The sequence below is a fragment of the Streptopelia decaocto genome (assembly GCF_964273445.1).
Source record: "Streptopelia decaocto genome assembly, chromosome: 4".
Lineage (NCBI taxonomy): Eukaryota > Metazoa > Chordata > Aves > Columbiformes > Columbidae > Streptopelia > Streptopelia decaocto.
In genome coordinates this window covers 61,537,099-61,561,588 of record NC_138658.1, presented here as the reverse complement: position 1 = coordinate 61,561,588, position 24,490 = coordinate 61,537,099, and the positions used below count along the sequence as shown (strand labels likewise).

The following is a 24,490-nucleotide window of genomic DNA, read 5'->3' as shown; positions in this document are numbered from 1 at the left end:
GAATAGTTTCTTGAAGCAGTGTGTATAATAGGCTGCATGTGCTTGGTGTGGGAAATGGCAGAAAGCTTGGATTGTGGGCAATAAAGCAAGCAAGGAGAACAAGCCTCTCAGAGGAGGCTGTGGCACAATTCAAATCCTCGCTGCCCAAAAGAACGCAGTTGCAGTTACATACTTGTAGCAGGAGAGAAATCTCCCCAGTGTGTTGGAAGTCTCTGCCATCTACTGGCATTCCTGAAGATCAGCCTCAGCTCGGCGGTGTGACTTGTGATCCGACCCCCGAAGAGCCCTCGCAGGCAGTGTTGAGACTGGCTGTATTTGTAAAACAAACCCTTTAGAACACAGTGTTTCAGGAAGTGCAGGAATGACAGTGTGACAGCGATCTAAAGAACAAGTGACATTTGCTATTGACTTCCACAGTGCTTCTCAGATGTCTGCCTCCTTCTCACCTTGTTCAACACTACAAGGGTCAGTCTGAGCATCTCTGTGTGCTATTACAGTCCCCGTCTGTTTTCTTCCAGGGAGCCAATATGAGGAAGACAATACAAGATAATAAATGTTGTTTTTCATTGTGGTGGTGGTGGTTTTCATTCCATGATTAAAAAAAATGTGCTTGTTGAGCATAATGAATTATTTCAACAAAGGTTTCAAAGTGCAATTTTGGGTTACTGCTGAACTGCAACAGCTGAATGACTCATCTACCATCGACCTTGGAAACTATTCCATGGTATTTACAGTGCATCTGCTTTCCTTGGATACAGAGTGTCATTTTAAACCTCTATTTTGTGGAAATTGTTATTACCTAATTGGTAGAAAACAAGTTTTCTCACAAAAATATAACTTTGAAAAACTAATTAAGCCTGTTGATAAAATATGTGAATTTCACTTCACAGTGAAATCTAAAAACAGTTGGAGACTCAGTCCTGGAATGAATCAAAGGTTCTGCAAAGCAGCAGGACCGTGCATAGGTCAGGCTTTGGAGGAGGGCGGCCTCAGTCTGAAGAGCAGCTCTGTTTCTCACCCACTTGCGCTTAAATTGTTGAAAAGAGCTTCTTGCCCAGTGTTCAAGAGTCTTTGGATTTGTAATGATACTACTGATATTATTCTGTATAAGCGTCTTTCATATTTACTTGTGCTTTATTAAAATCTGCTTTCTCTAAATTCATACAGAGCAGACCTGTCCTTGCTGCCATGGCATTCTGACAGAGCCACAGCTCATCTCTGCACGTTTATATCTGATGCAATGCATGACAGCCACCCCTGTTTGGGTTTGGGGTAACCGTACCTATGCCCGTACGGATTCACCATGTAATTGCATGATGTTTTCAAAGGCACATCGGCTCTGATCTGGAAACATCGCTTTTCTAACAAGAGAGAGGCTGTTACTCCTGTGAAAAACAGAATGCCAAGCACAAATGGTTAGAGGGCAAAAGCACAACTGATCTGTGTGACACAATTTGTGTGTTACTTTTCCCCAGACCTCACCAAACTCTAATAAACAGTAGCTTGCATCTTCGAAAGGAGGTCATATAGAAAAGTGTTTTACTAAACTGGCTCCGTGCACGTGAATTTTTAATCTGACACCAGTTGTTCAGTCCTAAAGAAAAGATTGTTAACTTCATCTGCTTAATATACATAAGAAATAAATAAATATAGCATTCCTTAAATTAAAAGAGGATAAACTACTTACTTGTACAGTATTACATTGTTGTTGTTGGTTCTCAAGAAATTCATCAGGTCTTGTATTTCTCTAAGAGGCACTATGTTGTCCCTGCCCATGGCAGTGTGGTTGGACTAAGTGACCTTCAAAGGTCCCTTCCAACCCAAACCATTCTATGAAAATCTTCACAACAGACCTTCAGTCTGCAGTTGTGTGTGTGTCTGTATGGAGTGTGTGTTTAGTATGGATTAACTCCCTGCAGCTCGCACAGGCCACATCTCTACTCCTCATTGCAACACCAACAGATCTCTAGGCACACTGAAGCAGCCAGGCAGCCCACGTTTGCAGTGTCAGGGTGGCCTTTTTTCCTAGACAGTTACTTAACTGGAATAAAGTTTGTAGAGACACAGAATAAAACTGTCACAGAAAACCTCTTTTCCAAACTCCCCAGGTTAAATCTCTCACCTCTAGCAGCAAGCTTGACATATGCTTGCCAACACCTTCATTCTCATTCTCAAGCTTCAATAATGTCATTTTCGTAACTTTCTACCCATACCTGTAATTGAAAAAAAGTTAATAATCCAGTTAACAGTCTTCCATTCACAATTATGTTTTAACACTATTCACTGTTTGACAGCATATTTCACAAATCTTACATTACTACAGTCAACACATTGTTTTTTCCAATAGCTATATTATCACTCCATACCCAGTGGGCACAAGTTGAATGAGGACACTGGGATAGACACCTTTTTTGGAACGGAGGAATTGGTCATGTTTTCTACCATTCTTCCCCCTTCAAGCACGAGTGGAAGAAGGAAAGCTCAGTTGAGGACAATGTTCCTGTCACTACGTTCACATTCCACTCAACATGAATTTTTTCCATCTCATGGGTTTATACAGCTACTCTGTCTTACAATAACTGTAGCCTTCCATTGAATTAGCTGGTGAGAGCAGCCAGGACCTGCAGAGCTGACCCGTGAGGCGCTGAAGCAGCACTGGACCTGCAGCTGCACATGTACAGCCGCACAGTTAGACTGGCGGCACTGCTTCATGTTCAACACTGTCCTAACACATCTGTCCTGCTGCAAGACCGGCACTGGTGCATTCACTCAACATGACGTGGAAAGAGACAACTAACCAGGTCAGGTATGCACAAGCTTAGTGACCCTCTCGCCAGCTCCCCTGCTTTGAAGGCTCTCTCTAGTTGACACAGGCAGGGCACACCTGAAGCTTCTAGGTCAGAACCAAAGATTTGCCTCAGGTCTTCCTACCAGGACCACCAGGTCTTTCTAGTGAAGAAGACTGAATCCATCGAGCTTCTGAAATGCATGAATTGCACCTCACCATCTTTTTTTTAACTTCTGTTCTCTACCAAAATTTAAACCTGGTTCCATTTCCTTCTGTATAATCTCAGAGTTAGCTAGTCACAACATTCAATTTGCTATGACCAAGCACCAGCCATTTGTCTTTTCCACTAGGTTATTAATAGTAACATTGGGGTCCACATACACTCCCATGATCTATCAAAAATGCCTGAAAAGCCCCTGAAGCCACTAGTAAATAAAAGATTCTCTGCTCATCTCAGTCCCAATTGCTCTGGTATCTTCTGCCAGAGCAAGTTCTGCAAAAATATCCATAAGCCATAGTCTGCAAGGTCCTTGGCCCTGTGCTCTTATACTGCTGTAGAAATGCACATCTGGAATCCCAGCCGTGCTCCCTTGACAATTCAAGAGTTTTATCTGCTCTTTAGGGAGTTTCTGAGGCACAATTCAATAGATGTTTGTAAAAAGACACACCACAACTTGAAAGCAACTTGGAAATTCAGCTAGCTTGGCAAAGGGAAACCTCCAAATCATGTAAACTGTATGTTAGCTCTCCCCTTTTCCAGATTAATTGAGCAACACCTTTGTGTTTCATTCCTTATCAGCACCCTGCAGTTTTTGTCTGTACTCTGAGCCTGTAGAAATTGCTGGTCAAACACTATGGTTGCAAGTCTTCCATTTAAAATCAAAAGCAGCTTCATGAATCGACAGTTCTCGACTGGTTTCACAGGACATAAAAATTCCTCTCTACACCTTCGCATCCAGCAAAACAAAACAAGTAAACTGATAGTCATACCAAAAAAAGGCAATCGTGCAACCATATGACCATGTTAAAATTGACACAGGCATATGTGAAGAAAATTGACACAGGCATAGTGGGAAGAGGGGAAAGATTCTCTGACTGATGGTGGTAAATCCATCCCCCACACAGCCCTGAAATTAATAAAAAAAGTCAAAGAGAGGACATACATACAACTTTGCGTGTTCAATTGTTTTCAAGATGTTCCAAAAAACCTGACAAGACTGGTTCCATGTACACCTATGCTCAGAATAGGTAATACTTTCAGTCTACAACCGAACTGTACTTCCACATCAGATAGCTGGATTAAAGTGAACCCTAGCTCCAGCTGAAGGGCTGCCTCTAGGCAGGGCGAGTAGCTCTTCTGCAACCCCACCACAGAAATGTATTTTACACAGCACAGTCAGAAGGAAATAAGTAAAAAATGAAGTCCTTTGCCATAACTGAACAGCAAGTTCAGTTAAATTGATTTAAATATTATCCAGATATTTGGATTACAGTGACAGAGACAGCCCAGTACATAAAACAATATACATTTATTTAGCACAAAAAGTTCCATATTCAAATATAAATGTGTGTACGCTTTTTCTAGTACTTTTTTGCAGCACTTTGCTTTTTGGAAAAGCAAAGAACCATCACAACTAATGCAAAGATATACTAATCACTTGACAGAATGACTGTTTTATCCTACAATTGTAGGCTTGATAGCAGCTTATAAACTGTAAGGCAAATTAGGAACTTCTTCTCAAGTGAGTAATCTCTATATAGATCCACAAACTCAAGTGGAACATTCACAAGAAAAATGTTATGAGACTAGGACATGATACAGGACTGCAATGTTTCCTGTAGTTACAGCCAACATAAGATGCAGAGGCAGCCTTATAATCGCAAAGACAGACTACTGCAAGATTCACAATAAGTTGCCAGAAACACTTAACTGACCAAGAATTAAAAAAATCCAACCATTATATATGTGATTACATGACATAATTCAACACAATTACCACTTCAGAGAAAACAGGTAAGTTGACATGAAATGCTCAGAATTAGGATATCTACAGGCTTTAAAGCCTGTGACTTTCATTTAGAGACAATTACTTGATACTTGTTAGTAAACAAATGCTGATAGCTCACAAATGACAGCACAGAAATATTACTTGAAATCTTGTTACTTGAAATGTGGTTCCATTAATGACATAAGTACAATCCCTGGATACAGAAGACCATCCAAGTTATATTGGCAAACAAGATTTTCCACAGCTTCTCCTTTGCTGAAGTTCCACTGTGTTAAGTGACTGACATCAAAGATGCGCTGCAATTAGTTCAGTCTTTCCTCCTCTAGTTATCACCTGGATTAGACTCCCCGAGTTTGGTCGATTCGTTCCTGTTATCCAGTCATAAAAGGTTCTGTTTTAAAATAAACGGATAAAAGACAGTGAGGAGGAGGAGAAAAATAAATGCTACTATCAGGTATATTGACCAGAAGCATAAAATAAAAGCCTATTACTTTCCTTCTTTTCCTACTGTCCTCTCTAGAGATTTCTCTGTGTATTGAAAACTAGCAATGCAATCACTGAATTCAGATCCTCAGAGCCAGACAGAGGCCCAGAGAAATCTGTAGGGCTTTACAGCACACGCAAGATTTTCAGATCATCTCAAAAGAAAAAGCCAGGGACCTAAAACATCAAAGTGGCAAGTTTTTTTTTCCAAGTTAAAAAAAAAAAAAAAAAAAAAAAGAAAAGAGAAAGGAGAGGTTACTTAAGTTGCCTTCATAGTATTTATCAGAAACATGGATTTATGGCTAAAAGTGAGTTGCTAAACCCCTTACTCTGCCAACAGGCCACTGTAACACTTAAGTATTTAACTGTGAAAGTGGTCTTCGCAGAAGCACAGGAAGCCTTAAGACATGCAAACTAATGTGGAGTAAGATGGACTCATTCTAGGTAGCACACCAGAACACTCCTTATCAAAACGTAATACAAAATCCTTACTTAAAATATATTACAGAAAGTGCAGCATGTTCTTCAGGTCCATCAACCCTTCCTATACTGCAGACATAGCAACTGCCACACTGCAACGTGCTGCAATCTGACACAATGACTTCTAGGGCAAAAAATTCAAGCGCCATATGGGAAAAAATTTCCAGCATACTTCCCAAGGCGCAATGTTACCAACACTTAACACCACTGGCTGTTTTTATTCCACAGCCAGTGAAATTTTCCGTTTTCAAAGGTGGATTTAAAGTTTACGGAATTAGAACCCAAGAAACAAAACAAACCAATCAATCAAATTCTCCCATAAGGAAAAATGCTTAAAAATTAAAATTAAAAACCAGATTTATAAAACCACAACGTCTGGGTAAGCAGTCTCTGGAGTATAACAAAGGTTTTTTTAACATTTTAGGTCAACTAAATTCAATTGATGGGACCCTTTTAAAGATCCACATCAAACAGCTGCATAGGCTTCTTGCAACAAAAACCATTTCCAACTCTGACAGCCAACTTAAAAAAAAATAAATAAAATAAAAAGGAAACTAAACTACTCTGAACAATCAGCCAATTCAGTGTCAGTTCCAAAAGACTTTAAACGTGTAAGAGCAAAGCCCTTTGCAATGTATGAACATAGATTCATCTTTGTTTTTCCTCAGAAAGACAACAGTTGTGTCCTTATTTGTTTCCTTTTGACAGCTCATGCTCTGCAGCCTCTGCTACCCCTCATCATATCACAGAAAGCAGCACTTACGCTTCACCTTCTCTGAGAGGAACTAGAAACAGTATGCCTTATAATCTCAGCCTGCTGTTAAATAAGCCACAGCTGAAAATTCAGCATTTTGCAGTTTCATTCTGGACAAGCCTTTGTGAATGATGGGGAAAAACAACAAACTGTACTAAATTTTTCTAAGAAAGAGCAGGAAATTTGCTAGCTGAGAGAACTGAACTAACATACCATACGCTAGGCAGTAAAAAGTTTAAAAGAAAAGAATCCCAAAGTTTACATGCCTATTTGCAGTTTACCTTTAAACCAGACTACTGTCTCCTGCATCTGCTGTCTGCAATTTAATTTATCTATAAGCTTTATGAGATTCTGTGGCCTCCAACTGCTTAAGGCTATCTCCCTTGTTGGAATAACTGGTATAGAGATGCTGAAGTTGATGGAGCTGGGCCAATTTTCTCCAGTTAAGAAGCCTGTGCAATAAACCCAATGTGATTTAGAAACAGAGACAACAGCAGGGTGATGGAGGAAAAAAACACCCAATCCAAGACAGCTATTTAGAAAGAACATGCAATGAGATGCAGCAGAGCAAGAAGGACAGTGAGGAACTGCTTAGCTATCACACGGATACTCACTCAACAATGAATTCTAAGGGCGTCCAGGAGCTGAAATCTGCGTCAGGCATTGATTTCCTGTTTGCTGGTGTATCTAAGGTAACCCTGTGATTAAAAAAGATAAGCTTTTTATTTACATATCATGTTTCTGATAGCACCACCTGCTTCTAGTCTTTGCTGTACCATATGCTCAACTTTTATACCATGTGGTATGGATTTTCCTTGCATCCTCTACATTTGTTAACAACACACAGCCATCAGTTTCAGTGTATATCAAAGGCTCCAACCTGTAACCCCTCACCCTCCTGACTTGCTGATGACATCCAGCCCATTAGGACAATCACTCAGCCCACAGCTCCCTTCCCATCTCTCTCATGCAGACAAGGAATGGCAGTAAAATGTTTGTTCACACGTACTGCATGGCACACGTGCACCAAATCCATGCTTTCAAATAGCCTCACGCCAGCTGCAAATGCAGAGGTTAAATGCACAAACAAAGTTTTTACTTTGATGATATATATTTACACTTGTATTGGGGTTGCATGGCAAGGTTTTGGTAGCAGGGGGCTGCAGGGGTGGCTTCTGTGAGAAGCTGTTAGAAGCTTCCCCCATGTCCAATAGAACCAGTGCCAGCCAGCTCCAAGACAGGGCCACTGCTGGCCAAGGCTGAGCCCATCAGTGATGGTGGTAGCACCTATGGGATAACACAGTTAAGAAGCAGGGGAAGAAAACCTGCATAACAACCTGCAGCAATCAGAAGACAGGAGTGAGAATATGTGAGAGAAACAACTCTGCAGACAGCAAGGTCAGTGGAAGAGGAGGAGCAGGAGGTGCTCCAGGTGCCAGAGCAGAGGCTCCCCTCCAGCCTGTGGTGAGGCAGGTTGTCCCCCTGCAGCCCATGGAGGTCCACGGTGGAGGAGAGGTCCACCTGCAGCCCAGGAAAGGCCCCACACTGGAGCAGGTGGATGTTCCCAAAGGAAGCTGTGACCCTGTGGAGAACTCACGCTGGAGCAGCTTGTGAAGAACTGCAGCCTGCGGGAAGGACCCATGTTGGAGAAGTTTGTGGAGAACTGTCTCCTCTGGGAGGGACCCCAAGGTGGAGCAAGAGTGTGATGACTCCTCCCCGTGAAGGGGAATCACAGAATCACAGAATGTTATGGATTGGAAGGGACCTCAAAAGATCAAAGCGGTACAGATGATGTGAGATGAACAGACCACAACCTCCATGTCCTGTCCCTCTGCACTGCTTGGGAGAAGGAGGTGGAAAAATCAGGAGTGAAGATGAGCACAGGAAAAAGGGAGGAGTGGAGGTGGGGAGAAGGTGTTTTAAGACTTGGTTTTATTTCTTCTTATCTTATTCTGATTTGATTGGTAAGAAATTAAATTAGTTTCGCCAAGCCAGGTCTGTTTTGTCCGTGATGGTAACTGCCAAGTGATCTCTCCTTGTCCTTATCCTTACCCATGAGCTTTTCATTATATTTTCTCTCCCCTGTCCAGCTGGGGAGGAAAGTGACAGCAGCTTTGGTGGGCACCTGGCATCCAGCCAGGGTCAACCCACCACATTGCTATATACACAGATATTAAGGTGTGAACTTTCCACAACCCCCTTACTGAGATACAGCTGACAATACAAGGTACAACTACCCTCTCAAAAATTAACTGAGCTTTGCTTGAGAACTATCCAAGTGCAGAATGCCCAAAAGTCCAGTGATCTCGGTATCTGTCTGTAAAGCTCTGTAGAAGGTGGTGTTAAGTTTCCAAACACTTTTAATGCCACTGCTCTCTGACCTGCAGAAGTGTGCATGAGAGTGTGTATATGAGAAAAACAAAGCAGGAAGAATTCAGGTGGTGTTCCAAATCCCTTTACAGAATTCTTTAGTCTTAAGTTTTGGGTCTTGAACTAGATACAGATGTGGCAAGGAAAATAATTCTAAATTTTAGCAGCAGAACTGATAAATTTAGACGTAATAAAGACCTAAAGACCTACTAGGCCATCCACTTTTTACTAGTTTTCCTCATAAAAAAGAAAGCTGTGACAAGCAAATACAAGCTAAACTTTTTCTCACAGATCCTCAGTGACCTAATTTTACTGATATGCAGCACTTTATGAAGAAGCATCTTTAACCAAGTCAAAACTTATCAAGTAATCCATTGTTCTACTATTATCACACAGTCTAACACTGTGCTGAATAGCTCACCTCATTTTCAACGTTCTGTCTATACCAAAAAAAAAACAAAAAAAAAAAATCACATGTTAATGCATAGTTATGGTTAAGCTGACTAAAAGTGAATAAAATTTTAATCTTAACATCCACTACTGTTCAGTAAGGGAAAGGAAAATAATCATTTTTAAGGTGACTTGTATATCGTTGTGTTTATATGTTCAAGGTGCCTCCTTTCCCTATGAAACTGTAAGTAAGGCTGAGAAGCTGTTTGTGTACTGTGAACAGGACATTGCAAGCATATATGTGTAACTCTAGGTTAGAGTAGTAATTAAATAAAACAACAAAGGCAGAGGCAACTACGCAACCACTTACGGTAAAACAGCAACAGCAGCAGAACCAGATGGCAAGCCACTATTGGCACCAGCTAAACTCTGACAAAGCTGATGCACTGCTCCTTTGGCCATGCCATAGCCAATCATCCCTAATAATTAAAAACAGGCAAATCAGAGCACAATCAAAACAGCTTTCACTATCATCATCAGTATAACAGAACCTCAGATTGTTTGATTAATATTACTTTAAGACCACTTACCACAGCCAGGACAGAATCAGACTTTTAAAACCTATCAAAACATACATACTAGAAAAAAAAAAGCAAAAAAAAAAAGCTCTTACTAGACACCCAGGAACTATCACAGAACTCTGTTTACTTAGAACAACAGAAATAAGCAGCTTATCCAGTACATCTAGTTAATGTACCTAAATGTATCCTGAAGGATGGGTGACTAACGCCACAAATCTAATGGAGCAAGCGTGAGGATGCTCACAGATTTTAATAAGGCAATCATCCACTAATTTGAATATGCCTGAGGTATTTGCAGGTTTGGACCCACTTCTCTCCAGAACTGTAATTCACTTGGCCAGCATCCCAAGTCTGACAGGCCATTTGGAGAAAACTACAAAAAAAACCCTTATGGTAGAAAATTACTAAATGAACTGCAGGTAAAACTTCTTCATAAACGCTATTGCTTTCTAGGCAGGCAGTATTTAGCAGTGTAAGACCAACAGGAATGAGAGCAGAAGGCATACTGGTCAGGTACAAGATGAAGACAATCAGGGTGCTACAGGTCTGAGATGTCTCATGGTATGCATCTGCCAAGCAGTATAGACACAGGTTAAACACATAAGAAAAAAATAAATGTATTTTGTCTACTACAACTGGAAGCCTTTCTACCCATCTATATAACTACACAACTCCTTTTCAATGTTTCTGAGGAAGTATATTCTACCAAAGTTACAAAGGTAATTTTGCATTGCAGAAGTGCTTCCATTATGTTAAATAACATCTGTTTTTACGTGGAGGAAACTCATTAAGCAGTAGCTAACATATTTCATTCTTACAATAAAAATAGTTGCATCTCTATCATATTCCCCTCTTGTTGAAACCAAACATTCCAAGTCTTCTTAAACCTTCTCATGCTTCTACATTTCTTAGCCACTGTCAGACTATTTCTGTAATTTTTTTATTAAATTTTCGGTATTATTCAATTTCCATTATGTGAGTCAACATTTTTGCACAGGCAAAGAAAAAACCACACTAAGAGCAAACAAGAAAAAGATGGTTCCTTCCATAATGGCTGGTACTAACAAGCGTAACAAGTTATATTTGCTAAAGTTGAGTAACAACTCTTTCCCAATTCTTCCTGATGTTAATAAGTTGCATGTGTTTGCCCAAAGCACTGCTGTGTTTTTCAGAAAAATCCAGAGTCTTTGAAACCAGCTAGTTCAAAACATGAAAGCAAATCGCTTCAGTTCCTGTGTGGTGGTCCCTACCTCCCAAAAACATTCAAACAAAAACCATGAAAGTTTGCCAGAGTTCACATTTTTTCATTTGTATATGGTCAGTCAGTAGTACACAGTAAATTATTTATCTGCTTATTCTCATGAAATAAGCCTTTTATCTTCAGACTATGCTAGATGCAGCTGTGGTCACAGAAGATAAATCATTAACTAGAAAATATAGCATACTTCTCCTGAACAGTTTTAGACACAGCTTTCAGGAACACTCATAAATTTTATAACATTTTAAAATTTTAGTATCTGTGTCTCATCAAAATACTGTTGAAGTCACACTAATACAAGAATGTGAAATAAAGAGCATTTGTCTCAAACCCTTTCCTCTCCCTGCCTGTGGGCATGTGTGTTGGTGCCTTTTTTTTTTGTTGTTAATTTTAAATTGCTCCCAGATTTCTTCTTCCATGCAGACCAATATGGTAAGGAGCAAGATGAAAAAACTCAACAAAGTTTGTATTAAATAGCTAGTTGAAGGCAAAGCCAAGGTCAACAAACTTATCTATGCCTGAAGCAAAGGTAGACTGGAATCAGAACATGAAGAGGACAGGCACATTCATCAGAATTAGCTGATTCATCACCAGTGGAAAAAATAGGCAATTAAGGACTCTGCCTTTTTAGAACACAAATAGATTTAACTTCCTTAAGCACTGTACTTATAGCTTGCTGTGTGCTTCTTTCTTCGTTATTTTGTGAACACTTTTTACTGTATAATATATTAGCCAAGTCCCTTTCACCAATGCATGTCAAATATTATTTAAATACTGAATGTATCTGTTTGGACTGCAGTTTTAAGAGATGCAGTGTTGCTACCCATAAAATTACACTTTCTGTAAGTGTTTTAGCAGCAATTTTCCATTTGTACTAGATGTCAAGAAACTGGGGAATTAAACTGTTGCTTCACAAACAGGAACTCTCAGACTAAAAGATGTCCCAGCAGTTATCATGTGTTGCATTTTACCTGGGGTTCCAGATAAAGCAGCTTGAGCTCCTGTCAAAGTCAAGAGGCCACCTTCTTTCAGATGTTTCGTGGCTAAGTGACTGGAGATAGTCGATGTCCAAACGCTCTGCTTCCACATCAGATCACAGTTTCTGTATAAAGCTGATTAGGAAAAGAATCAGTGAAATTAACTAAAAGATAGAAGACTTCTAATTTCCTTACTGTCACACAGAGTGCAACAGGACTATGAAAACATGCATTTTACCGTTTTCTATCTCCACATTGGGTAAAGTATCAATTTATGTCTTTTCTATCTCCCTTCTCTTTGAGCTCTGCACCCCCAGCTCTACAGCATATATTCTAGGCCATAATCTGCTTTCTCACTACTCGAAATAAAAAATAGTGCCATTATCTCTCCATTAAAGGTTCAAAGATCTCCAAATACTTTAAACTCCTGTAGGGTTGCTTTGATCTACATCAACGATCCCAAAACTCTCACCTTAGCCTCATCTCACCTTGTAGTAGCATGATCTGTCTTTTTTCAGAACTTCCTCACTGGCTGCAAAAGAGCTATGCTCCTTTAGTACGTGGACAGAAGACTCCAAGAGATAAAGGAGTGGAACAAAAAATATCTTATCACCAGATTACTTCATAAATAAAGAAACACTCTGTCTGACAGTGTCATGCTGATACGAAATATCAAGGATGCATGCACCTGCACTGTACTAAGCATGCACTCCAGTGTCCCTGCGTACTGGAGTGCAAAGTCTGGTAAGGCAGCCTACCAGGGGCAAAATCTGAATTCTCATCAGTGTTTTATATCATCAATATCTGCATGGGAAAAGAAGAAAAACAATAACTAGCCATGTCAAAGATTTTAGTATTCAGAAAGAACCGTTTCCATGACACAATACAGAATAAGCATAAGTAACTTTGCGACATAAGCCAACCACCTATCCCAAGATATCCTGCCACCCTACCAATAACATTACTACAAATCATGGTTATGATAAACCACCTTATTTAAAATATGGTGCATGCTTACAACAATCTAATGTAATGCAACTGTGGTGTGTGTATGCCTTTTCATATTATCTCTCTTTAAAAGTAAATCTTCGCCTGTAATACTCAAACTTGAAGGGGAAAAGAAAAGGACACATTTGCCATACTTACTTCAGCTTTTTTTTTTCCTTGTATCTCTACAGTAGTAGGTAAAGTATAAAATTTCATTCTGAATATTATATGTTTAAAAGCTTTTTTTTTAAACTGAAGGCTTTTGCTGAAGCATGATCTCAGATCATTAAACAGCTCCTTCCAATACTGTATTGCACAGTAACAGCTCAGAGAACTGCAAAAGGCAACCAAAGTTTTATAACACAATGAATTAGAAAACAGCATCGAAGTTTCTACCCAGCCACAGTCTTACATAACTTGCCTAACGCAGGTAACCTTGGCAAAAGTTAGTTCATGGATAATACTGCTGTACTCCTTCAAAATGCACAGTGACATTTTTCTGATGATAACTGGTGCACCAAAAAGTATGATTGAGAATACTAAGCGCTGTGCAAATTTAAGACAGCAAAAATTCAGAGAAGCACTAAGAAGCACTGTGACTCAGCTATTTTGTACTTCTATGCTCACATCCTCTTCTGGACTCAGGATGAACATCGATGTCAAGTATCATTATTACCATGATATTTAAGGATTCCTCTCAGATTTCTTTCATGTGTTCAGTGGCATGCATGTACCAAAGGCTTACATTTAGCTTTGGCGCTGCCTCCAGCCCATCCTCCTGCTACACACAAGATTGCATCCACCTTTTCTTCACCAAGAAGTTTTCCAACCTCTGTTGTCACCTTCAACACATAGAACAAAAACATACTGAAAACACCGGACTGATAAGGTAAAGGAGTAAATATCAAGACTGCCTTAAAGTTACTTTTTTTCCAGTTATGTAGCCGAGTAACACAACACACAGCAATGTGAACAGTTGCAGAAAATTAACATTTATGATCTATGAACTCAAACCAAAATTGTGTTGAAAGACAACTACAAAAGAAAGTCAGACTGATTCAAGTCAGATCTTACAGTGTGTGATATCACCGGAAATAACTGATTTGTGCAGGACTGAAAGATCTGACCCTTAAGTAATTAACAAAAATTTTTATTATTTATTACTTACTTTTTGACAGGTTCTTCTCTGGGTATGGTGCTGTTTAATATGGGGAATGAAACTCTGGGTTTGACCAGGACTAATGGTGCCACTTTTGAAAGTGCCACTTTGCCACAAGAAATGAAAAACTAAAGATTAGCCTTCTTATTGCTTCTATCTAGACCACAACCATCAGTTCAAGTCTGGACCCTAAATTTGAGCTGGTATACTTTTAGGTATCCAGTTTCTTTTTCAAATAAAGACTTCAGAGCTGGTAATGAATTTGTTTGCTATGAATTTTCTCTGCCAAAGTGAAAAGCAAGCAATCCAACAAAAGAAAAAAAAAATCCACTGGTTTTCACAAAGGTTCAGCATTGAAAAATACATTGTAAATATTCTACATTACTCTTTAAGAGCCTTAAGAGTTGTGTAGATATAAAGAAAACATGTTGGCTGATGATTCAGTTTATCAATAACAGAAATAGGTTCAAAAGTTAAAATTAATAAAATAAATCCTATCTCCTGAGAATAAAGCAAACCAGTTTTTGGCTAGGTTGGATTCTCCCATGTGCACCTTTGCAGAAACCAGTGCATTCTCTAGGGATCCCACCGGGGTTTAGGGCTGGCGTGCTCTGAGTATACCAGCTACGCACACACAACACATTTAACAGTTAAGACACTAGAAACCGGTGTTGCATTTTAAGGTGCTCTAATTCATCTTCATTACACTCATCTGATTCAGTCTGTGACTCTTCACATCACCAAGAAAAAAATAATGCAAAACTGCTTTATTTGCTGAACTTCCAAAACCCCAGATCAAGCTCCTTCTACATACTCATGACCGCATGCAGTTAAAAGGAAATGATAAAAAGAAGCAATGAGCAGGAGCTGGGATCTCCGGGGCCACAGTTCTGGCAGCACGGCCGACCCGGCCAGGCTCCCCATCCCCACACCAGCGGCTTCTCGCCGGCTGACGGACCCATTCCCCACAGCCGCCCGCCCCACCGCCGCTGCCACAGCGGCGGCCGACCGGAGGCACACCCGGAGGAGCGAGGCTGAACGCACCGCTGCCGCAGCACCAACGCGCAGGGCCGGCCCAGGAGTCCCCGGCGCGGACCCACCTGCTCGGCCTGCTCGGGGAAGGAGTCGGTCGCCCCCACCACCACGCTGGCATTGGCGTCCTCGTTCTCCGCCAGGTCGATGCTGGCCACCCACTGCCGGGGCGAGAGGAACGGCGCGTTACCGGCCCGCTCTCCCGCCCGGCGGGGCTCCCCGCCTCGCCACCCCCCGGCCCAGCGCTTACCCAGTTCTTGGCCTTGAAGTACCGCACGCAATGAGAACCCAGCGCCCCTCTGCCCCCGTACACCAGCACCCTGCCCGCCGCCGCCATGCCCGCTGCCTGCCCCACTCCGGTTCTAGCGCCGTCTGCCTTCGCCGCCCGGCCTGCGCATGCGGGCTGCCCGCCGGGAGGGGCGGCCGAGGGGCGGGCGCGCCCGGCCGGAGGTGGCGGGAGCCGGGGGAAAGGCGGGTCCTGCCGCTGCCTACCCGGGAGGAAGAGTCCCGGTGCCTCTGCCCAGTCCCAGCCTGGCCCCGAGGGCTCAGGTGGTGCCGCCGCGAGACTTTTACCTCAGGAAATCCCCCGCCCGCAGCTCCCCCGGGCCCCCAGCGCCTGGGCTGGCTCGGAGCGAAAGCCGGCGGCGATGTGCCGGTGCTGGGCGGGCGGGCGCCCACTGTGCCTGCTGCGGGCAAAAGCGGCTGCACGGCGCCCTGCCACCCGGGAACACTGCCGGGGTTAATTAATTAGTGGTTATACAGATGCCTGCAGGTCTTGAGTAACAGTAACCATAGAACCGCAAGCAATTACGTGAGGTTTTCTTTAGCGCTGCCGGATCGCACCTGTAGATTGGATTACGTCCCTGAGCGCTTGGGCTGCAAGGGGCTGCGTGCAGCCCGGTGTACCTGCAGGATTCGTGACATCTCGGCACCGTGACGCATCGTTTTTGTCCCTTAGTCCCCAGGCTCAGGGACGGAAGGGCCCCGAGGCGCAGGGCCGGTGCTGGCAGCGGTGACATTCAGAGGCCGGTGGGAGCAGGCGCCGATAGAAAGCGGCTCAGACGCCGGCAGAATCCTGATGCAAATTCCGTGTTTTTAATGCTTTGTACCTTGCACACAGCTATTTACCCACGTTTTCAATAGTCTAAAAAAAAAAAATTTATTCTGCTCCAAATTTTCTTCCCATGCTGTTACAGTAAGGAACTTGATGTCATTTGAGCAGGACAATTAAACCTCCAATGAAACATTAGTCAGGCAATAGATATAGGATTACTTTCTGCAGAAACAAGCATCACCACACTACAGTGTAATGAAGCTGCTACTTGCAACCATTTCAGGATGCTGTCGCAGCAAAATATATTTCTGGACTTGATTTTTAACCGTGCAGATTAATTTCTGGAGCTTCAAAATACAATATGTATTTCGAAATGCTTGCTATTCATTTGTGGATACTGGAACATGCAAAAAAATGGGAACCATGCCTGATTGCTGCGGAGAGGCCTTGGAGATGACTCCTTGAAACCAGTAAGATGCCTGGCTGTTTTAAAAAGACCTTATTTGCCTTGGCTTCTCTAATAAGTTTTGCATCTTTTATCTTGATTGTTGTTGCAATGGGGACCCCGAGGTGGATGACTGGAAAGATCCTTTGCAAAACAGGAGCTGATTTGGTCAATGCCACAGATCCAGAACTGGTCAAGTTCATTGGAGAAATTCACTACGGACTCTTTCGGGGTGGCAAAATCCGTCAGTGTGGGTTGGGCGGGAGGCGTTCCAAATTCACAAGTAAGTAAAATTTTGCTTGGATCTTTAGTCTTATGTCTAGTTCAACTTTAAAAGCACTATATTCTTTTTGTTTACAGAACTTATAGAATGTGAATGATTATTATTAAATTTATATTTGTGGCTGACTTGTGATCTTTATGGTTTGGGATCAGAGTGTGAATGTAAAATCTCTACCATTTCAGGCTAGCTTTTTTCTTCCAGTTATGTTCTATGATCCTGGAATCAAGAGGTGACAAAAATCTGTCAGGCTAGATTGAGGCTTTCCTTTGAGTCTTGTGAAGGGAGTGAAAGTCATTTGGAGATGACCCTGTAAATCACACTTTCCCCTGAGCTGACTCTTTCCCATGCCAAGTGTTGCTCTGCGATCTCTGTCCTTGCCTTCTCTGTCAAACTCCTCACTTTTTTTTTTTCCTTTAGGCAGCAGAGATTTATTTAGCTGGCCATATTTCTGTATTTCTCTAGCCATCCTAATGCAGATGTCTGCCATAGCAGACGCTTCTAGCTTTATTAACATGTTGAAGAATTTTTTACCTTCCTTTCTGGTAACTTTGGAGAGACAAAAAATGCAGAACTCTTAAAAGATGTAGAAACTGCATCAATAAATATTTGCAGGACATGATCCTATACTCCTTAGATAAACTGTCAAGGTTTCAGGCAAGGCGGCAATAAAAAGCTCTTGCTGAAGCTAGTAAGAATTCTCCCTGTTAGAACGGCAAAATTGGGTCATTAAGTGCAGTGGGCACAACCATGCATTTAGGTAAACAAGTGTCCCAGAGATTTTCCCTTTTAAATATTTTAATAGCTCTGTCAGGTTTGATAGTTTCACAATATTAGTTTCAAAATGGTATAATGATAGTATACAAAGCTGTTAAATACTTTTGCACAACAGTCAGTAGGACTTCTGGGGGTTCTGGGTCGGACTTTTTTTGCTTTGATTGTCCTCCTTAATCTCCAAGCATTCTGAACTTACTGAGGATCAAGACATGGGAGACTTTTCTTGGGGAATGTGTTAGCACAAATGGACTACACAGGCAGCACAGAGCAAGACAGAAAAGCTAGCACCTCATACGCTGCAGTGCTGCAGTAGCTCTGATGCTCTGGAATTCCAAATTGCAATAATATATAGTTACTAGTGCATGGCCTTTCAGCGCATTAACATTCACTAGAGTAGGCTTCCAGCTGGCACACTCCTTTTTAACTGGGACAGTGGCAGCATGATTCACTTGCTATAATGGTTGTCCAGTGCCACTTTAGGCTCCTCAGGGTGCACCACCTGGCCTCTGGATGTGTCCCATACATAGTGTGGCATGTATGTTACACCCATGTGGTTGTTATGGTAGTCTTAGGGCATCTAAATTGCCGTAAGATGCTTATGTTTTGACAACTGCATCAAGCCCTAAGAACCAGCTGGGGAAGCCAGGCATTTTGCCTGTGCATAGCAAACACAGCTGGAATGTGTCAGGAACCTCCCTGGCAATATCCTTCCTGAGTTCTGTGTACTAAGCCAGGCTCACTGGTCATGTCTCTGGGACTTGGCTGACAGCCTCAGCAAAGAGGCAAGAGAATGTTTACAACCATCCTATAAACTCTGCTCGTTTGTAAGCAAATTAAATTTCATGTGCCTTGTTGTTACACTACCACTTATTTTAGAATAGAACATGCTGTTTTAGTTGGAAGGGACCTACAACGATATTCTAGTCCAACTGCCTGACCAACTGAGGGCTGAGCAAAAGTTAAATATGTGATTAAGGGCATTGCCCAAATCCTCTTAAACACGGACAGGTTTGGGGCTATGAACACCTCTCTAGGAAGCCTGTATGAGTGTTTGACCACCCTCTTGGCAAAAAAATGCTTCCTCATGTCCAGTCTAAACCTCCTCTGGTCCAGCTGCGCCACACGTTCTATCACTGGATAGCAGGGAGATCAGCACCTCTCTCTCCACATCCCCTCCTCAGGAAGTTGTAGAGAGCAATGAGGTCACCACTCAGCCTCATTTTCTCCAAATAGACAAGCCCCAGTCCTCAGCTGCTCCTCACAGGAGCTTCATCAGCTTTGTTGCCCTCCTTTGGACACAGTTGACTACCTGAACATCCTTCTTCAATTGTTGGATGGGGTTTGCCCCGTTGGCTGCCAGAGCACACACTGCTGGCTCCTATGGAGCTGCTGCCCACCAGCACCCCAGATCCCTTTCTGCAGGGCTGCTCTCCAGCCACTCCTCTCCCAATCTGTATTTGCGCCCAGCAGTGCTCTGTCCTAAGTGCAGAATCCAGCATTTGGACTTGTTACATTTCATCCCATTAATCATTGCCCAGTGCTCCAATCTATCTAGGTCCCTCTGCAAGGCTTCTGGTCCCTCAAGAGCGTCAACAGCACCTCCCAGTTTGGTATCATCAGCAGACTTGCTAATGGTGCATTTGACGCTTGCATCCAGATCATTGATAAATACATTGAACAGGATTGGCCCTAGAACTGAACCGCAAGGAACATTGCTGGTGACTGCATGCCAGCCAGATACAGCCCCATTCATTACAACCCTCTGAGTTCTGCCCTTCAGCCAGTTAAGAAAGCAAGCTAGTTTCTGGCTTCCCATGGCTTGTATGTACTGCTGATTCTCATTTACTTCCCTCCTTTCTTCTTGTTGGAGTCTCCTCCATGTATACCACACCCAACTACAGTCCCAGAACAAGCTACTGAAAAGGTAGAACTGTCAAATAATTAATTTTTGCATAGAATTTGTACAGTATGAAGTTTTCTCCTTAATCTACTAGAATTCTGTCATGTCATGATGACCGAATTGTACACCTGATATTCGCTGTGACATGTACCAATTATTGCTGCCTATGTTTTATGTGGCTTGTTTGGATTTTTTTCAGTTATACAACACAGGAAGCAATCCATTTATTTGTTTATAATATAACATAGCATACTTTCTTTTAGTAACTTTTTATTAATTAGCCAGTTAGTTCTTCAAAACATGTATGAGTGTGCAGTGCTGTTACCTGAAGGGCTCTTCTTGATCAGCTTATATTTTCGGGTTCTTCTCGATCAGCTTCTCTCTTTCATGTCAGTCAGCATTTCACCTACAATTCCGTGCTTAGATTTCTCTAATTGTTACTAAAGGGCTGCAGGATAAACTGAATACTCAGGTGCTCCACACTTCCCTGCTCCTTGCCAGTTTGGCCCTCCAACGGAGTACCTCTGTCTGTGAGGACAAAAGCAAGACAGGTCCCATTCTTTAGAGACAGGTGAGCAACAGGCTGCTGAGTGAGCTCATGCCTACAGCAAAACCTGTGAGCACTTCACCTAAAGCCCACCAACTGCAATATTTCACAAGCTTCCTACAGAGGTAAGAAAACGCTGCCAGATACACAGAAGAGCATAAAGGGGCATAAACACTAGATGAGAGACCAAGAAGGGAATCTGAAAGTGGAAACCTGTGGGATTAGGAAGCATGAAATCAGAGATCTTGCTGGAGCCAGTATTAAAGGGAGGGAGAGAAAGAAGAGTAACAAGAGAAAATAAGAACAGAAAGGAGTGATAACTATTTTAGACAGCAAGGAACTATCAGACTTCAAAGGGATGAGATTAAGGGTATGGGACAGGAATGGGAAGCACAAGAAAAGGAGTTTGGGATGGAGAGCAGAGGTGAAAAAAGATAGAAAAGAATGCAGCAGATGATGCAACAGCAGAGATAAAGACATTAACACAACCTGATGAATAAAACAGGATTTAAGTCTGAATCCTTATTTACAGACCCTGTGTAAAGGACTGTTCCTCTAGTAGAAAATACCTGTTTTGTCTGATGTAGTGACAAATCATGAACTAAGATGTAACTACCTGAACTGATGACCTCTGTAAAGAATAGTCTTGTTTAAGTGTAATTGAGGTTTATAGCACCAGCACAGCATGATGTTTACTGTTGTCAAGAAAAAATACACACTGAATAGATGATTTTTTTTCTTGCCAGTTTTCCCACACATGGTGAAAAAACTGAATACAGGCCTGCATATGATGATTATAATGTTCCTCTGTGTGGCCGTTTGCTTTTCTCTGGTCAGTTTTGGATTCTGCATACTTAACGCAATAAAAGTTCCTTACCGGGCTATTAAAGGTCCAGCAGGAGTATGCCTTTGGAACTTCCTTGCAGGTAAAACCATTTACACATATTTTACACCAGTCCCATGCATACAAAATGTTCAAAGTTCCTTCTCTTGACTTACTAAATATCTCAACTTAAATACTTGTGAATAAAATGAAGTTAGTGGTAAATTCTCATCTATCAAAGCAGAACTATCAGGTGGCATCTCAGCTTATTGTGTCTAGTCTCAACTTCTCACAGGAGCTGTGAAAGCCAGCCTATAGGCTCTATATCACTGATAAAATTACTTTATTACAAGTACTGGTATGATGTTTGGCCATACAATAAAGACTAAGCATTTTTAAGGTGTTTAAGCCATGCCTAAGTCTGTATAATGTTGTATTTAATAAGCCTTCTAAGGCACAACCAAAAAATGTCTTGTTTTGACAACAATGGTGAATACTTCTTTCCTTGTGTTGCAGGTGGATTTATAGCACTTGCAGTCACAAGCTTTATGGCTGCTGTGAAACTTCATCACCTCACAGAAAGAATTGCCAATTTTCGGGAAAATGTCTTTCAATTTGTTATCCTAGAAGAACGGTTTGAAGACTGTTTTTGGCTTTGTGTGGCAAGTGCCACAACACATGCAGTAAATTTGCTGCTAATAGCCATTAGTGGGATTAATTTCCCTAAAATTAAGACTAAAACAGAGGAAGCAAATGTTACAGCAGAAGATATCATGTACTAACAATCTACACAAAATCACTTTGGCCAGTGAACTGTCATGATAGAAGCAGCTTCTTGGCTCTTCAGCTTTTGATTTGGATGGATGATTTTGATATAAACATGAGTAAAGATGTCAGTCTACAATACCAGCAATTAACATATGTGGGAAAGTGGGAAAAACCAATGCTACAAATATAATTATTCTCAAAAGTGACCAATATCTGCAGTGAACAGACGCTGTTGGCAGTGTTTAGAAAATTTGTATTTTGAGATAATTTAGAAAACAAAGTTGAAACACGATTTCATCAACACCAAGTGTCTTCTTTGCTTAGAAATAAAACATGTACATCACAAATCTTTGATATCATAAGGTTATTTCAAAACAGAAATAATGGTTTACCCATTACCTTCACAGAATTATCTGGAAAATGTTGAGAGGGCCATATAAGATATGTTTGATGATGTTATACTGCATTGAGAAAGAAAACATAATCTGTGAGGCTAAAGTTAAGGGGAAGCACAGGCTAAGTAAGTGTAAAATGTATTTAAAACAGAAATTATTAAACCCCACAAAGTAAAGAATTGAGAAAAGTAAAGTTTGTGGGATGCTAGTAGGCTATGAAAAAAAAAATTATTAGCTGCAATGTGAAGGTTTCATTGCAGTTTCTGGAAGTAAAGGAAACAGAATGTAAGTAATAGTGCTTTTAGATAACCTGGAAAATAATAATGACAGATTAATTGTCTTCAGAACCCTGTCAATTCTTATGTCTATCTGAAATAAAGTAAATCAAGTAAAATCAAGTGATGTATGATGAAACAGTATTAAAATGAATAAAAATGGTTAAAAGGATGGTGCGATACCCAGTACATGGACAGGCAGCGAACCAGCCCAGCCTGTGAAAGTGCCTTAGATGGTAACTGCACAGAACTGCCCGGAAAACCATCCACAGAGGCCTCTGTGGTACCACCACCTGCACCTCCCAGAAAATTCTGAGTGTCTCTGAAGCAGAAGACCTTGAACTGCAGTATAATTACACAAGTAGAAAATGAAATATTTGCCATTTGTATTTGTTCTATGAACATATAATTTAGAAGTAGATCTTGTACAGAAAGAATTATACTGTAACACGTAACTTAGCTTTTACTAAATATAATTCTCTTTAGGAAGGGAAAAAGAAGCAGATTTTAAAATCTTCTGTATAGACCAATTGCTTCAGAAATGCTTTTCAGTAGTACTAGTAGGCATGTATTACAACACATTTTTCATACTGCTTATGAACTTCTCAGTGCCCCCCAAATTTCACCCAAAAATTGGTATTGAGCAAGAGCGATGGGACTACTTAGGTAAGGAGAAAATTAAAGACTTGTTGGACTGGAATCCTGGATAGATCACAGTAGCCCTGAAAGAACCATTAGAGTACACTGTACAAATAAAGAGGGATAGCTGGGCTGATCAGCTTTTGAATTTCTTCTTTGAATCTATTCAACAATGATGCATACTCTGCAGTATTAGGCCCCAAAGATTTCTCACAGCAGATGTATGAGGTATTACTGTGGGATACTGTAGTTACATGGGTTGAATAATCAAACAACATTATCACCCAATGACTGTTTCGTGAATTGTGAGAAAAGAGTATTTTCAGTTCCCTTTAGAGTGAACAGAAGTATTACCATGCATGAATTAAAATGAACAAAACAGATATAAGGCTAAACTAAGTTTTCAGTTGCACAGGTTGTCTCAGTTTAAGCACTGCTAAGACACATCTATGTGACAACGCATAGAATATTTGCCCTGGGAAATTCTGTCTAGAAGGAAAAGGTTAAATGCAATCACACATAGTTAAGATGTACAATTACACAGCACACCTTAAGGTTAACCACAGGTAAGTCTATCACTTAGACCATTTCAGCATTCCCTTGCACATCATAAAATAAGTCAAAAAAATGTGGAACTTGATATAGGTGTGATCATTGTAGTTATACTTTACCTCGTGTATCCAATCATATGCATGCTCAACATGTGGAAATGAAGACTTATTTGGGGGTACTTTTTCTTTGGAAGCTTTGAAATCCCAAATGAGAACATTTATGAGCAACATCTGTGCAGAACTTTCAAGAGGTTATGGGTCAAATCCTATCTTTCCATAAAATTGAAGACAACTTCATATATCCTGAAAATACCCACTTAATTTGTACATGCAGAATATATAAAAGCTCCATGCAGGATGCAGAGAAGCTATGCAGCCATTCTTCAAAGATCTAGGAAATTATTCATTGTATCTAAGAGCCTTTCAAAAATAAATTAAGCTAAAAACTAATTACTACTTTGATTATTATGATTTACTGTTAAAAATGTAATTTTACAGAATAAATCAAAATGGATTCAGTTTCCCTCAGTGATTGTTTCTGAGTGCTGCTGTCCTTAATAAGACGTTATTTCTCTCTGTACCACTTAATGGAAAAAGCGGTGAGGTGGGAACTGCAATATAGAGTTACAGAGGACAGGCCCAGCTTTCCTTCATCATGTTCTGCTGATGTAACAGTGTAAGTCCAGTTACAGATGTATGGAAAAACAAACTAATTGTTATACACAGTGTTGTAAGGTGTCAGATTATCACACATAAAAGAAAATTACT

At 41.1% G+C, this 24,490-nt stretch overlaps 2 protein-coding genes across 2 annotated transcripts; one reads left to right on the top strand and one right to left on the bottom strand.

Annotated features, from left to right (window-relative positions):
* Positions 1-4,298: 4,298 nt before the first annotated feature.
* On the bottom strand, positions 4,299-15,659 carry QDPR (quinoid dihydropteridine reductase). The gene is made up of 7 exons (XM_082050433.1): positions 15,519-15,659; positions 15,337-15,429; positions 13,823-13,919; positions 12,085-12,225; positions 9,645-9,753; positions 7,129-7,212; positions 4,299-5,188 (listed from the first exon to the last, which is right to left on the bottom strand). The coding sequence occupies exons 1-7, from the start codon at positions 15,603-15,605 to the stop codon at positions 5,083-5,085; spliced, it is 717 nt and encodes a 238-aa protein (XP_081906559.1). The 5' UTR covers positions 15,606-15,659; the 3' UTR covers positions 4,299-5,082.
* A 1,138-nt stretch (positions 15,660-16,797) lies between these two features.
* CLRN2 (clarin 2) lies at positions 16,798-21,876 on the top strand (the record flags this gene model as incomplete). The annotated part of the gene is made up of 3 exons (XM_082051347.1): positions 16,798-17,050; positions 21,018-21,197; positions 21,611-21,876. The coding sequence occupies 3 exons, from the start codon at positions 16,798-16,800 to the stop codon at positions 21,874-21,876; spliced, it is 699 nt and encodes a 232-aa protein (XP_081907473.1).
* Between the last annotated feature and the right edge of the window lie 2,614 nt (positions 21,877-24,490).